Here is a 14,342-nt window from a genome sequence, read left to right as displayed (position 1 = left end):
TTAGAAAAATCTCTGTAAGAATTTTTATTAGGTGCTAAGTTAAAGCTAAGTGTGGTCATCTGCCTCCCAGCCATACTTGGCTAGCTCTGCCACTGACAGTGTCGTCGGCCCCGAGCTGCCAAGCTGAGCGGCGGTGTGTTGAGCCCAACCGCGACGAACAAACCTTAGAGGCAACCCAAGCAGCAGCTGCCAGAGTCGACAAATCAAGGAGGTGAGTCATTGATCGGACGATGACGGGGAATGGGGAGGCTGTATTTGTGGGCGGGGTGGATGCAGTGGGTAGGTGGAAATTGTCGGCTAGCAGAGTGGAAACCGGTGGCGAGATGGCTAGTGACGGCTGGTCGGGTGGTGATTACAACATGGAATTGACGATGGCAGTGGTGGGCAACGATGCGGGCTGCAGACGGGGTAGTTTCTGCGGGCAATTGCGTGCGTGGGCATGAGGATTTTGTGGCAGCCATTGCAATGCTGCAAATATGGAGCAGCGAGAGGCGTTTGTTTCATCTGTCCTAAAAAAATTACATCACTGGATACATATACATCACGTGTTGGAATGTCGTTTTTGACCGAAGTGCCCCGAATGGCCAAATTTTATCATCGCGGTGCTTTTACATCATCCGTTGAAGATGCTCCAATTAAAGCCAAAAGAATCTGAACACACCCCCAGAGCACGGGTTTGTGGGCAGCACATCTCCCATGCAGTTGTTATTCGTCGCCCACCGCCTCTCACTCTGCTATTATCCCCTTTAGGGCATCTTTAAGGTGGACCCTTAAACATCCCGCAAGCGTCTAGACCGTGTTATCTGGACATAATTTGCCGTACAACGTGGTTCTGTATCGGTCCGACGAGCAATCTGAACCACGTTTTTTCGACAAACTGAAGATAAACATGATAAACTTTGCGGGAGTCTGGACATCCGTCTGGTCAACCAAAAAGCACCACGTGCCCGTCTCTCTGTCCGGATGGTGTAAAGCCGCAGCTGTTTGGCGGAAGGTGATTAGTTTGACGCAAGGTTAAAGGGTGGAAGGCGATTTTCAATTGGCGGAAGGTGTGATGCAAGTCTAGCACTCGTTGGCGGAAGGTGTAATTGGACTACGATTAGCATTAGTGATTTGTATGCATTTGGCGGAAGGTATAATTGGATTACGTTTAGCATTAGTGATTTGTATGCATTTGGCGGAAGGTGTAATTGACTAGGTGATTAACATATACTTGTATGCATTTGGTGGAAGGCTAGCATGTGTGTGTTTTGACACTGTGTTTCAACGGAAGCCGATGAATAAACAATTTTTTTAAGTTAATAAAAAGCGTAAACAATTTTTTAAGTTAGTAGAAAGCGGATATTTGAGGCATAGGGTTGGATGGCCGGCTTTCGCATCAGTGTTTGCGGACTGGTCTCCTGTCCGCGAACAGATGCGGGAGTAATTTACGGGTTAATATTGAAGGTGGCATCTCTAGCAGACCCCTTAAACCGCAGAATTTGGTTTTCAGTTTACGGAAAACACGTTTTAAGAATCGGTTTGAGCTGTGGCCAAGTAGAAACCTCGAAGTTAAACTGTAAAACTGAATATTCCCTTATATTTTTTCCCATGTCTTCTTCCTCTTGCCCGTGTCCATGCTCAATAAGCTCGCTCCTACGGAGCTGGCGGACAACGCACGAAGCGGCCAAATACGGAGCCGCCGGCGTCAAGACATCTCGCACAAAGCGGCCGCTGTGTCCGTCGCCATAGCTGCTTCGACGGATCGATTGAATCGATCCAGGAGCTAGCTAGCTCCCGTCGCCGTTGCTGCTTGAATGGATCAACTGAATCGATCCTAGCTAGCTCCGGTCACTGCTTAATAAATCCAAGCCTCCGCGGCAGATGTGGGACAGCCAGCATCAGATGAGGAACCAGCGCGGATGAAACCTCTCGGTGTCATGGAGCCGCCGCCGCCGCTCCTGCGAGCTCCTCCACAGGCCGGCGGCGCAGCTGCTCTAAGTGCCGAGTTTCCGGCGAGATTCCAGCGAGTTTCGTGGCGGAAGGTCATCGAAGCCCGTGTGCACGGTGAAATTTCCTTGTCGCTTAGCATATGTTGACTGATTTTCAGGGCATCCTTAGTTTTTCCTCTAAATCTGTGAATAAAGGGGTCGTGAGGATGGATTCTCAGGGGCCTGAAAAAAGTTTACGGGTTTGACCATTTCTACGGGCTCTATTCGGGATGTTTTTTGAAAACAAAAACTGAAAACGTCATTTTTTTTACGGGTTTGACCATTTGTAAGGAGTCTGATGGAAATGCTCTTATGCTCTCATTTGCTTTCTCTCACTTGCTGCTGGTGCACCGCTGGTCCTTTCTGGTAGTATCACGTTGGTCTTCAGCATCAGCACTCCAAACATTTTGTCAGTTTATCTATCCTTCTCACGCAGATGTCCAAAAGGTCATATACACCTTCAGTCACAGCAACTTGGCATTAGCAGTTGGCCAATTACCCTGCAGTGGCAGGAGTAAATATGCAGTACCATATGTACAAAGTAACTTTCTCGACTTACTTGTACAACTGTCACATAATTGGCCTGGCGGTGCCTTGCTTGAGACATGTACACAATGGGGCAAACCTTTCTCGTGCCTATCCAACTTATGTTCAAGTCAAACATCGCATGAAGCATTTATCCAAAATGGTTAACAGCTGAATTGAAATGATAAGAGGCAAACCATGCAACAAAAATTGCAATAAGATATTCATAGAATTGCAGGCTGCAGTACCAGTCTTTTATACTCCCTCTGCTCCTAAATATAAGTCTTTTTAGAGATTCTAATATAGACTACATACGAAGCAAAATGGTTGAATCTACACTTTAAAATATGTCTATATACATTCGTATGTAGTCCATATTGAAATCTCTAAAAAGACTTATATTTAAGAACTCTGTACTACTAGTACTACAACCATGTCAAATTTTCGTTAGGCTGATCGTAATGGTAATATCATATCTAGTATCATGCATGTCAACTAGGTAATTTTGATGATGTGTCATAGTATTAAATGAAGAAAAAGATGATGGAGTATCATATCATGATATTGTATCATAATAAATGCTATGCTACTTTGTGTCATGCATGACAATAAATAGAGTGCTACATGATACTAATATATGATACTATGCATTAGGGAGGTAGTATCATACACTAGTATCATATGTATGATACTACTATATGATACTCCCCATTACAATGATACTATGCATTAGGGAGGTAGTATCATACACTAGTATCATATGTGTGATACTACTATATGATACTCCCCATTACAACCAGCCTAATGAGGAGTATCATATAATAATATCATGCATATGATACTAGTGTATGGTACTACCTCCCTAATGCATAGTATCATATATTAGTATCATGTAGTACTCTATTTATTGCCATGCATGACACAAAGTAGCATAGCATTTATTATGATACAGTATCATGATATGATATTCCACCATCTCTTTCTTCATTTAATGATATGACACATCATCAAAATTGCCTAGTTGGCATGTATAAGGCCTTGTACAAAGGGATGTGCTTAGAGAAATAAACCAGGCTTTTTTTTAAGCTCCTGTAGAAATAGGCACCGGGGCTTCAGAAAAACCTGGTTTATTTTTCTAAGCATCTCCCTAAGCACCTCCCATTGTACAAGGCATAATACTAGCTATGATACTACCATTACGACCAGTAGCCAGCCTTATAGTGGCGAGCTTAGTTTCCATAAGACCTACCTAAGTACCTAACCATCGCGTCGTTTCTCTGAATCTTTAGCTCTTGGGAAAATATTCTTAATGTGACATTGGAACCTAACTAAATCTCATTCTTTATGCAAGAAATCAAGGAATTTTTAATCATTTGTTAGAGTAAAACATGTCCAAATCCTGCAGGAGATAAAACTGTACCAACCTCATAACAGACACACGCTAAAATGGCACCACATTTTCCCAGCAGCGGCTCCATGATCCTGGCCACTGCGCACACCTCTCAGTTCCCACTGGATCTCTTGCTCCCAATGCGCCCATGGAAAGTTCATTTCAACTGGTGGGAACAATTACCTTCCATGGCCGGAACATTCTAGCGATTGGAATGGAACCTTTTTTTTTAAGATAATTGGGATGGAACCTTTGAGTGCATTTGGCTAGAACATCTCGACAATATCTAGTGGTCAAGGTCTAGCCGGAGGCACCTGTAGTGGCATCCGAGTGGAAGAGAGCACAGCCAACAGACGTGCAGAAGCATGGGATGAGCCAATGAGGAGAGGAGAGGAGCGACAGTGGATGGGGTTGCCCCGCTCCCAGCAGACCTGCAAAACGTGCCACATTTTGGGTATGAATATGATGGGCCGCCAATCCAGTGAGCTGCGCCTGGGGTAGTTGAACTCGGTATTCTTGGTAGCCCAGGCGATGTATGAGAGCCACCTTTGGCAAGGGCTGGCATCATGTTTGATATTTGAATTCTTCACTTCTTTTCTTGGTAATCATGCTTGCTTAAGTTTTGCTTTGTTTCTTTTTTTGCAGCTGCCATCCGCGGGGATAGTGGACTGATGCTGATTCTGTTTGAGACACCCTCAGGCTTTGCAATTTTCACTTTTTGTGCGTTACTTATTAGCAGACCAAATGCTGTGGAGGTGTAGTGGTGTACCATATATATGTTCTTCCTTCCTTGGTTACTGATGATGTGCTTGCTTGCTTTCTCTTGTTTTTTTTTTTCTCTTGTTGTCTATGTCAATTACCTAATTTTCTCTTTTATCTTTGTCTCCTCCAGGAAATATGGCTTAACTTCACTGATAGATGGAAGGCAGAACGTGTTAGTGCCCACTTCTTTCCTTCGATTCCCTGCTTATGATTGTTATTTTCCTATGTTGTGCTGCCAAATTAACCCTGCTAGTTATCTTGCACCATCCATGATTGCATCAGTATTTATTTATTTACTTTGTTTTCTATTAACGGAGGAACATAAACACATGGTTAATTACTAAATAATTGAGAGGCCAACACAACTTTCCTCCATAAATCTAAAACATGTACACTGGACCGCGGTTTTCACTTTCAGTGAGATTTTGATGAATTTCACTGGATTTCATTAATTTTAGCAGTCACTGAAATATCTACCTTTCGGCCAAAATATTTCAGCCATTTCAAGTAGTACACATGAATTCAACTATTTTTCAAAAATAATTTAGAAGTTTCAAATATTTAATTGAATTTCAAACAAATCACTGAATTTCACTGAAACTGAAAATGGAAACCTTGCCCTGGACACAAATGCATGCACGCCCAAAAAACTACTTTGGCTAAATATCCGCCATGGGTGTAACAAGACTTCTTACAAATCAGTTACTGATGTGCTGCTACTACTGAAGAGCGGCACTGTGGTCTGTTGCCAAACTACATCTCATGACCTTGCTTTATGAGTTAATCTGAATCACACTAGTATTTGATGAACGAGTATTTGTAACATGGGTATATCGTTACAGTTAAGATATGCCCAGTGAATCAGCCCCCTATCCTGATTGAGAGACATGACATGATACTTGATTAATCGTTTCTTTTTGCACCTGAACATGCTCATTTTTTCATCAGGCTGTTTTGCTGGAAGAGTTTCGAACTTTTAAGGACAAGTCCAAGGCCATTAATAAAAGTACTGGTGTCAGCAAAAGGCTTACTGATATGATCATGAACTGTCGCTTCCCTGAACAGAAAATTGCTGTTGGAAAGCTTGAATATAAAAGAATTATTGAAGAGAGATTGGTGAGGTTAAGTTCCTGGTTTATCTATATTTTTGAACAACTTTGATCGCCATCTTTGATATCACTTCTTCCAGAATATAGACTGGCTGTATACTACAGCTGTAATGGAGGTAATGTGGGGCATACAGCATTGCATGCGAAGTTTGCTGCCTCAAGAAAAATCACAGCTGGCTGCAGCGGACCGTCTCCCAATGAGTCTAGGACTGCATTATGTATTGAATCGTTATTGTTGTGATGTCAAAACAGATATGGTGAGCTAACTAGTTGCCATGCTCTTTGCTTCATAGTTCCCTGTCATTTGGTGTTGCACTTCATCTTCATGGACCAAAGTTTTGGATGCAACTTCTACAGAAAAAAAATTATATGCTCTGCATCCTTGCTTTAGTGATGAAGCAATCTTCTTTGTATCCAGGTCAATGAGCAAATTGCTGCGACAGCTTCTGCGTTGTTTCACTGTGATTCTGTTGAGAAGAAATATTCTGGAGCCTTGCGCCGTGCAGGTGACCTCATTAAGGATGTCTCTGGCATCAACTGCGAGGGTTGGACGTTACTGAAAATTGCAACAGCTCTGAAGATGATATGGTGGCCTGAATTTGGCGACTCCTGTGAGGTAAAACTGTACATACTATTTTGTGAAGTGTGCCAAGCTGCATGCTATCCCATTTTCAGCAAACTTGTCACTCACTCCAAATCATGCTTCTTTCAGGTTTCAGAAGATGACGTGTCAAGGTTGGTCGCTCATTCATATATATATGGCGTTCATAAGAATAAACATTCTTGCTTGAGAGTCTACAAAGATATGGTCGAAGCTCATGAAGTTAAGACCTCAAAAAAAGAACTACTGAAATCATTGGTTGAGCTGGCCAATGAAACATATGAGGCGTAAGGGCCTGAGAAGAATATATAAACCGTATAAGCTCACAGATAGCTGAAACCGTATAAGAGTAGGCATTTGAGAAGTTTCTTACGGGGTTGGGCTAAGCACCTCAGTGGTGTGTATAAGATTGAAAAGGATAGACTCCTTACTCTTATACAGGCCCTGGACATACAGGCCGAATCCACTATTTTATCGCCAGCTGAGCTTCAGGTTAAAAATGAGGCGGAGAAAAGGTTGAAAGAACTGCTCCGCGAAGAAGAATTGAAGTGGGCTTTGCATGCTAAAGTCTGCAAAGTGGTCCAAGGGGACGCGAATACTCAATTTTTCCATTTGATAGCTAATGACAAGCACAGAAAGAAGCGTATCTTTCAGCTTGAGCAAGACGAGGGCACTATTTTAGGTCAGGATAACCTAAAAACATATATTACCGACTATTATAAGCAGTTATTTGGACCTCCGGAAGATAATTGTGTGTCCCTCGATGAGTCCAGGACTGAGGATGTGCCCCAGCTATCGGCTGACGATAATGATATTCTGGTTGCCCCGTTCTCGGAGAAGGAGGTGTTTGATGCTATTGCACAGATGAAAAACAATAAGGCTCCCGGGCCGGATGGATTCCCGGCAGAGTTCTATAAAAAGTGCTGGCACATTATTAAGGGGGATTTACTACCTATGTTCCCTGATCTGTTCTCTGGACAGCTTCAATTATTGCACTTGAATTTTGGGACTATCACACTGCTTCCCAAGAAAACGGATGCTGTGAAAATTGAGCAATTCAGGCCGACCTGTCTCCTCAATGTTAGTTTCAAAAATTTCACCAAGGTCGGGACTAACAGGCTCACACAGATTGCGCATTCTGTGGTGCAACAGTCCCAAACTGCTTTCATGCCGGACAGAAATATTCCATGAAGGGGTGGTCGTCCTGCATGAAACACTCCATGAAATCCATTCCAAAAAATTAGATGGAGTAATTTTTAAGGTGGATTTCGAAAAAGCGTACGATAAGGTCAAATGGCCATTCCTCCAACAGTCATTGCGTATGAAAGGTTTTGATGAAGTCTGGCACCGACAGGTTGAATCATTTACGCAAAAAGGTAGTGTGGGAATTAAAGTTAATGATGACATAGGTCATTACTTCCAGACACATAAAGGCCTAAGACAAGGAGATCCGATGTCCCTTATACTGTTTAACATTGTGGTGGATATGTTAGCAATTTTGATAGGAAGGGCTAAGGAAAATGGTCAAGTAGGTGGATTGGTACCTCATCTTATTCATGGAGGTGTATCCATCCTTCAGTACGCTGATGATACAATCATCTTTATGGAGCATGACTTGGCCAAGGCGAGAAATATGAAGCTTGTGTTATGCCTATTTGAACAATTGACCGGGTTAAAGATTAACTTTCATAAGAGCGAGCTGTTCTGTTTTGGTAGGGCCAAAGATGAACAGGATGCTTATAGGCAATTGTTTGGGTGTGAGTTGGGAGAGTTACCCTTCTCTTACCTGGGGATTCCAATCCACCATCGTAGGCTGACAAACAGAGAGTGGAAGTGCATCGAGGACCGATTTGAGAAGAAAATGAGTTGTTGGAAGGGTAAGCTCATGTCATATGGAGGCCGATTAATCCTGATTAATTCGGTGCTCACGAGTATGCCAATGTTTCTCCTATCATTCTTTGAGGTCCCAGTTGGTGTTAGGAAGAGACTGGACTTCTATCGATCGCGTTTTTTTTGGCAGGGTGATGAGCTTAAAAGAAAATATCGGCTTGCCAAATGGGATATCATCTGTAGACCGAAAGATCAAGGGGGTCTAGGTATTGAGAATCTAGAAGTTAAGAATAAATGCCTTCTTAGCAAGTGGCTGTGGAAGCTCTCATCGGAGAATGATGTTATGTGGGCTCAAATCCTTCGCAACAAGTACCTCCAGACAAAAACTTTGTCCCATGTTACAGTCAGGCCGACCGATTCACCTTTCTGGAAAGGCCTGATGAAAGTCAAACAGTCCTTATTTAATAGGACGAAGTTTGTTATTGGAAACGGCACGAGTACACGTTTCTGGGAGGATACTTGGCTCGGCGAGACACCCTTGGCCATCCAATATCCGTCTTTATACCGCATTGTTCAACGACGTGAGGTGTTCGTCGCATCAGTCTTTCAATCTAGCCCCCTTAATATTCAGTTCCGTCGAACGCTAGCGGGCAATCGTTGGAAAGAATGGCTCCGTCTAGTTAGGAGACTGATGAAGGTTCAGCTTTCACAACAACCCGATGAATTATGCTGGAAATTGACTAAGTCTGGAGTATTCACGGTTAAATCAATGTATATTGATGTTATTAATTCGAACTACATTCCTACGTCCAAGCATGTTTGGGATGTCAAAGTTCCTTTGAAAATAAAAGTATTTATGTGGTTTGTCCATAAACAAGTTATTTTAACTAAGGACAACTTGATAAAGCGTAATTGGACAGGACCTACTAGGTGTAGTTTCTGCGATCGGGATGAGACTATCAAACACCTCTTTTTTGATTGCCCGTTGGCCAAGGTACTTTGGCAGACGGTCCACATTGCTTTTAATATCAATCCATCGAATTCTTTTAATGCGTTATTTGGGACATGGCTTAATGGGATTGAGCCTGACTTAGCGAGACATATTCGAGTTGGAGTTTGTGCTTTGCTGTGGACTATCTGGACTTGCAGAAATGATTTAGTTTTTAACAGAATATCATGTATACATTTTTTGCAGGTCATATTCCAAACTACGGCTCTGATCTGTCCGTGGTCCCTACTCACCCAGACGGAGGCCAGGGAGCATTTGGTTACTGGGTCTTTCCGCTGGGAGATGGTAGCTCGGGATATCTTCAACCGGTTTGGATGGCGGTCATGTAATAGGATAGGCAATTAGTTTCCTTATCTAGTTTTAGCCAGCCGGTTGTGGCGTCTTTTCTTGGCTAGTTGGTGTTTCTAGCCCATATTGGCTCTGTGTGAGCTTTCTGTGCTTTTTTATTACTTTTGGAGACCTTTGGAACCATGTTGGCACTACTTTATTTGGTTAATAAGATGGCGTATGCATCTTTCTGATGCGGAGGCCAGGGAAACCCCCCTTTTCAAAAAAAAAAAGCTGAAACTGTTGCAGCTAATAGTTTGTTCTTAGTCTGAATCGAGTTTTTGGTACACATGCTGGCTCATAGGGTATTAATGAACATAAGCTGATCTTGGTTGACTTTATTAGAATCTCTGTCTGAGAGGATCAGTACGAAAAAGTGAAGTGCTAATTAAGTTTGAGAAAACGTGCTTAACTAGTTTCCAAGTAACCCGTGTCCATTTCAGACTTGACAGCGGTGACGCTTAGCGCCTTTTTCCATTTCGGGTCTGACAGGGTCGTCGGCACCCGTGGGAGGGGTCCAAGACCAAGAGGGAGTAATCATGTAGGAAGGGTTAATTTTGTGTTCTACTTTGATTGGTACAGACATCAAATTTTGTTTTCCCAATGGGATACATCGGCAAGGCCTAATTATAGGGTCTGACACATCTAATATACAATCTTGAAGCAGTCGTTGATAGCCATGGTGTGCATTTCCCGTAGTTGCTGCATGAAGAAGTTAGTCTCAATTATTAATGCACAACACACAACAAACCTTTTCTTTTTTATTATTTGCCATGATATTCATAACCGACTCAACAAACCTGATTGACACTCATGTGATAAAGCTCTAGCTGCCATGTCCCTGGCACCAAAGGCAGAATCCTTTTTCTTTGTTTCATTTTTTTTCAGGTGACTTTGATTCATTTCAGGTGCAAAGAAAAAAGAAAAGGTGCGAGAGCCATTGCCATGTCAATACAAACAACACAAGCGACTGTGTATATTCTTACACGCATCAGATACATCCGAGTTGGTACGACCACACGTACGTGAACGTGAACTTCAACTCGATTGCAGCGTCGGCTGGTTCTTGGTCGTCCTGTTTTTCCTCGACGATCAGCTCAAGCTGACCCTCCCCAGCCAGCCGTGTACCTCAGCCTTTACGGCCCTGTTGAAATCAGCTGCCTCTTTCGCATCCTGACTCGAGATAAACCGAGCCTGGACCGTTGAGACGTCAAAGCAACCAGAGCATATGCGACGGTAACACGGGATTGCATTGCATGAATGGTTCCGTGTTCTCGTCAGTCTCATCTCACCCTGACCATGCCAACCTCCCGAAGCTCCTTCTTCCGTTCTTCCTCTCCGACGCCCCACGCGCGCCTGAAATTTTCTCCCTTCTTTCGTGTCGGCCTTCTCCCATGCATTCCATTGCGCCGGCAAGCAGCACTTTGTTAATTAATGCTACTAGCAGCGCACACGTTTCGTTTACCCATCGAGTCTTCCGAGAGGCTCCGGATCATGACGTGAGCAGTTTAGTTCGGACCGCAGACACACGTTAAGTCGACGTAGGAGCTGAGAGGAGAGGGATAGAAAGAAGGCGAGAGGCCAGCTCGTCCATCAGCGACGTGCGATTTATTGCCACAGGATCAAGTTATTAGACTAGCCACAATGGAGAGTAACATACACTAGTAACATACACATATCCCTAGACTATGTTACTATTTTCATAGTGGGTAGTAACTTAACTGTGGTAACATGCAAAGATTCATTTATTAGGTTATGGACTCATATTGCATTGGGACATGTGATGTTACAGTAACTAGCTAAGTTACTACAACTACCTCTTTCCTCATTAACTCATTGCCACATAAGCAAATTTCCTGAGTCGGACTCGATGTTACTGCTAAAGTTACTCCCACTGTGACTAGTCTTACTACGTCGGGTTCATGCATAGCATAACCAACTCAACAACAAACTGATTGATCGACACCCCTGCGGTGATAAAAGCTCTACCAGCTGCCATGTCCCCGGCTCCGGCTGGCGGCAATTGTTGGAAACCTCCTATCACGCAGGGTGCCCCTACGTGATTCTCTATCACGTAGCCTCTCCCTGTAACTAATCTACCTAGTCTTGGTGCATGTACTAGCTTAGTGGAGTTTATTACGTGGTTCGTTGGAGTAGTGGCCGCACCTGCTGTGTGCATGTACCTGTATATATGTACACTCCCGATGGATGAATATACATGAGTTCAGCCTCTCTCCTGTCTTTCTTCCTCACAGCAATAAACGCACGCAGAATGCAGAATCATAGTGAGATATGTGGCATCGATTTCTCACCTTCAGTTTAATTAAAAGGTTGTATCTACTCTCAAGTCAGTGTTTCGCCAGCTAGCAGTAGGCGGCAAAGGGAACCTTGTTAGAGCATCTCCAACAGCTGCGCGATATAAGCGCCGCGCTGGAAAAATTCTGTTTTTTTGCACGCGCACAGTCGCTCCGGGCGCTCCAGCGGAGGCGCAAAAAAACACGCGCGTGGCATAAGTGGTTCAGCGCGTGGGATGAAACGGCATCGCGTGCCACTTATTTCATGCGTCCGCTCCCACGCGCTGCACAGTCGAGCGCCCATGCCATGACTTCCACCTACCCCCAATCCAGGCACTGGCGCCTCCGGCCGCACCATCCCATTTGCTTCGGCGACCTGACGGCGCTTCCCCGGCCTATCTCCGCACCGCCGCTGCTTCCTCCGTCTCCCTTTAGTCGCCGCCGCCCCTCGCGTGCACCATTCCTCCGACGAACAGCGCCCGGCCGCCCACTGCCACTCGGCGCCCACAAGGTGTTCCACAAAACGCTTGCAAGGTATGTATTGCTTCAACTTCACATTTGTTTACATGAATTTGGTGCATGTTGTTTGTAATTTTTATAGACTAGTTAAAATTCAACATTATAGATGAGTTCGTCATATGATTCTTCCGAAGAATAATTTGATATTGAAGATGACGAGGAGGACCTTGCAATGATCCTATAACTATGCACATCAATAAAAAAACCGAAGCACGGTGGTTCGGCGGAAAATTTGGAGGGACAAGATCAATGCCGACAACAGATTGATGAGGCACTATTTTGTGGAGAATCACACATACCCCGAGTCGTACTTCCGGCGCCAGTTTAGGATGAGCACCGAGTTGTTCAGGCACATTGTAGAGAAACTGGCGAGCCATGATCGGTTTTTTCAGCAAAGAAGGAATGCCGCCAGAGAACTCGGGCATAGCACCTTTCAGAAGGTGACAGCCGCTTTGCGTATGTTGACATACGGTATTCCGACTGATCTAGTTGATGACCACCTGGCCATGGGTGAGAGTCAAGCCATCATGTGTGTCAAGTGCTTCGCAGTCGGAATTGTGCAAGTGTTTGGCCCGGAGTATTTGAGATCTCCCAATGCTGAAGACGTTGCAGGGCTTTTGGAGATGAACAAAGCTTGCGGTTCCCAGGTATGTTTGGCTCAATATATTGCATGCATTGGAGTTGGAAGAACTGTCCTAAGGCATGGCGTGGAAAATTCCACGGCCAAAAAAGGGTTCAACTATAATCCTTGAAGCGGTGGCCGATCAAGAGATTTGGATTTGGCATGCTTTTTTGAAATGCTTGGATCTTTGAATGACATTAACGTTGTTAATCGGTCACCACTCATGAATAAGATTGCAAATGGTGAAATGTCACCGGTGCAGTTTGTAGCAAATGGGCATACATACATACAACTATGGCTACTATCTTGTGGATGGCATCTACCCAAAGTGGTAAATATTTGTGAAGCCGATGAAAAAACCGGAAGGTAAGAAAAATCTAGATTTCCACAATGCTCAGGCGGCGGCTAGGAAATATGTGGAGAGAGCTTTTGGGATTTTGCAAGCGTGGAAAGAGCTTTTGGGATTTTGCAAGCTCAATTTTCCATTGTGAGAGGACTGGCTAGCTTTTGAGATCAAAAGATGCTTTCGTACATCATGCACGCTTGTGTGATCATGCACAACATGATCATCAAGAATGAGCGTGGCCAAGATTTAGACTACTCTCAGTATGAGCTCTTGGGACATCCCGTGCGAGTGCGGCGGAGGGCTGCGTGAGTGGCCCGATTTGTTGCCTCCTATCATGCCATTTGACGTGCCGAAGCGCATGATGATCTTCAAAAGGATCTCATCGAGGAGTGGTGGGCATGTAATAGCCGACAAAAAGCATGATGATTTGTATGTTTGATGTTGTATGTTGATGTTGTATTGTTGAACTATTTGTTGTATTGGAAAATAAACTATTTGTTTGAGTTGTAATAAAATTGAACTATTTATTGTTGATTTTTTTTTGTTTGATCTTCTTGGTTTTGTTTGGAGTGCATATGTTGTTTGTGATGAGCGCACGCGCCGTTTTTTGCAGCGCCTGCTGGAGCAGCTCGCGCGTGCTATATGTTACAGCGGCCACTGGAGCCAGCGCTCCGCGGTGCGCAAAAACTCACGATTCCAGCACTGTAAACGGTTTTTTAGCACGCCTGTTGGAGATGCTCTTATTTTGCTTTTTGTTGAACATATGCTTTTTGGTTGTTGTTCTGTTATCTAATCTCAGTGGTTAATCCGTTCTCGCACCGTACTTGTTTTGTATATTTGTATGTTCAACGGATGCTTTTTTGTACATACTTGCTTTGTATGTTTGTTGGTTTGCTAATTATATTATTACCGATCATACCTTGTTTTGAGCTTCCTTGCCATATATGTTGTTCTCACATAGTTGCATATCTAGAGAACTTTATCTGCATTGCCCTAAAATTGCAACTTAAGCTTCAAATTTGTAGTCTCATAATCAAC

At 43.8% G+C, this 14,342-nt stretch overlaps 1 protein-coding gene across 1 annotated transcript in view; it reads left to right on the top strand.

Annotated features, from left to right (window-relative positions):
• Window positions 1-14,342, top strand: part of LOC119272961 (putative respiratory burst oxidase homolog protein J) — a 25,079-nt gene that overhangs the window by 2,556 nt on the left and 8,181 nt on the right. The window contains exons 3-6 of the mRNA XM_037554295.1: window positions 4,625-4,640; window positions 5,596-5,763; window positions 6,175-6,372; window positions 6,469-6,491. Of these exons, the coding sequence (XP_037410192.1) occupies window positions 4,625-4,640; window positions 5,596-5,763; window positions 6,175-6,372; window positions 6,469-6,491 (405 nt within the window). The remainder of the gene's footprint in view (window positions 1-4,624; window positions 4,641-5,595; window positions 5,764-6,174; window positions 6,373-6,468; window positions 6,492-14,342) is intronic.

This window comes from Triticum dicoccoides, chromosome 3A, assembly GCF_002162155.2.
Source record: "Triticum dicoccoides isolate Atlit2015 ecotype Zavitan chromosome 3A, WEW_v2.0, whole genome shotgun sequence".
Taxonomy (NCBI): domain Eukaryota; kingdom Viridiplantae; phylum Streptophyta; class Magnoliopsida; order Poales; family Poaceae; genus Triticum; species Triticum dicoccoides.
The sequence above is the reverse complement of the archived record's forward strand: the minus strand, read 5'-3'. Positions and strand labels throughout refer to the sequence as shown.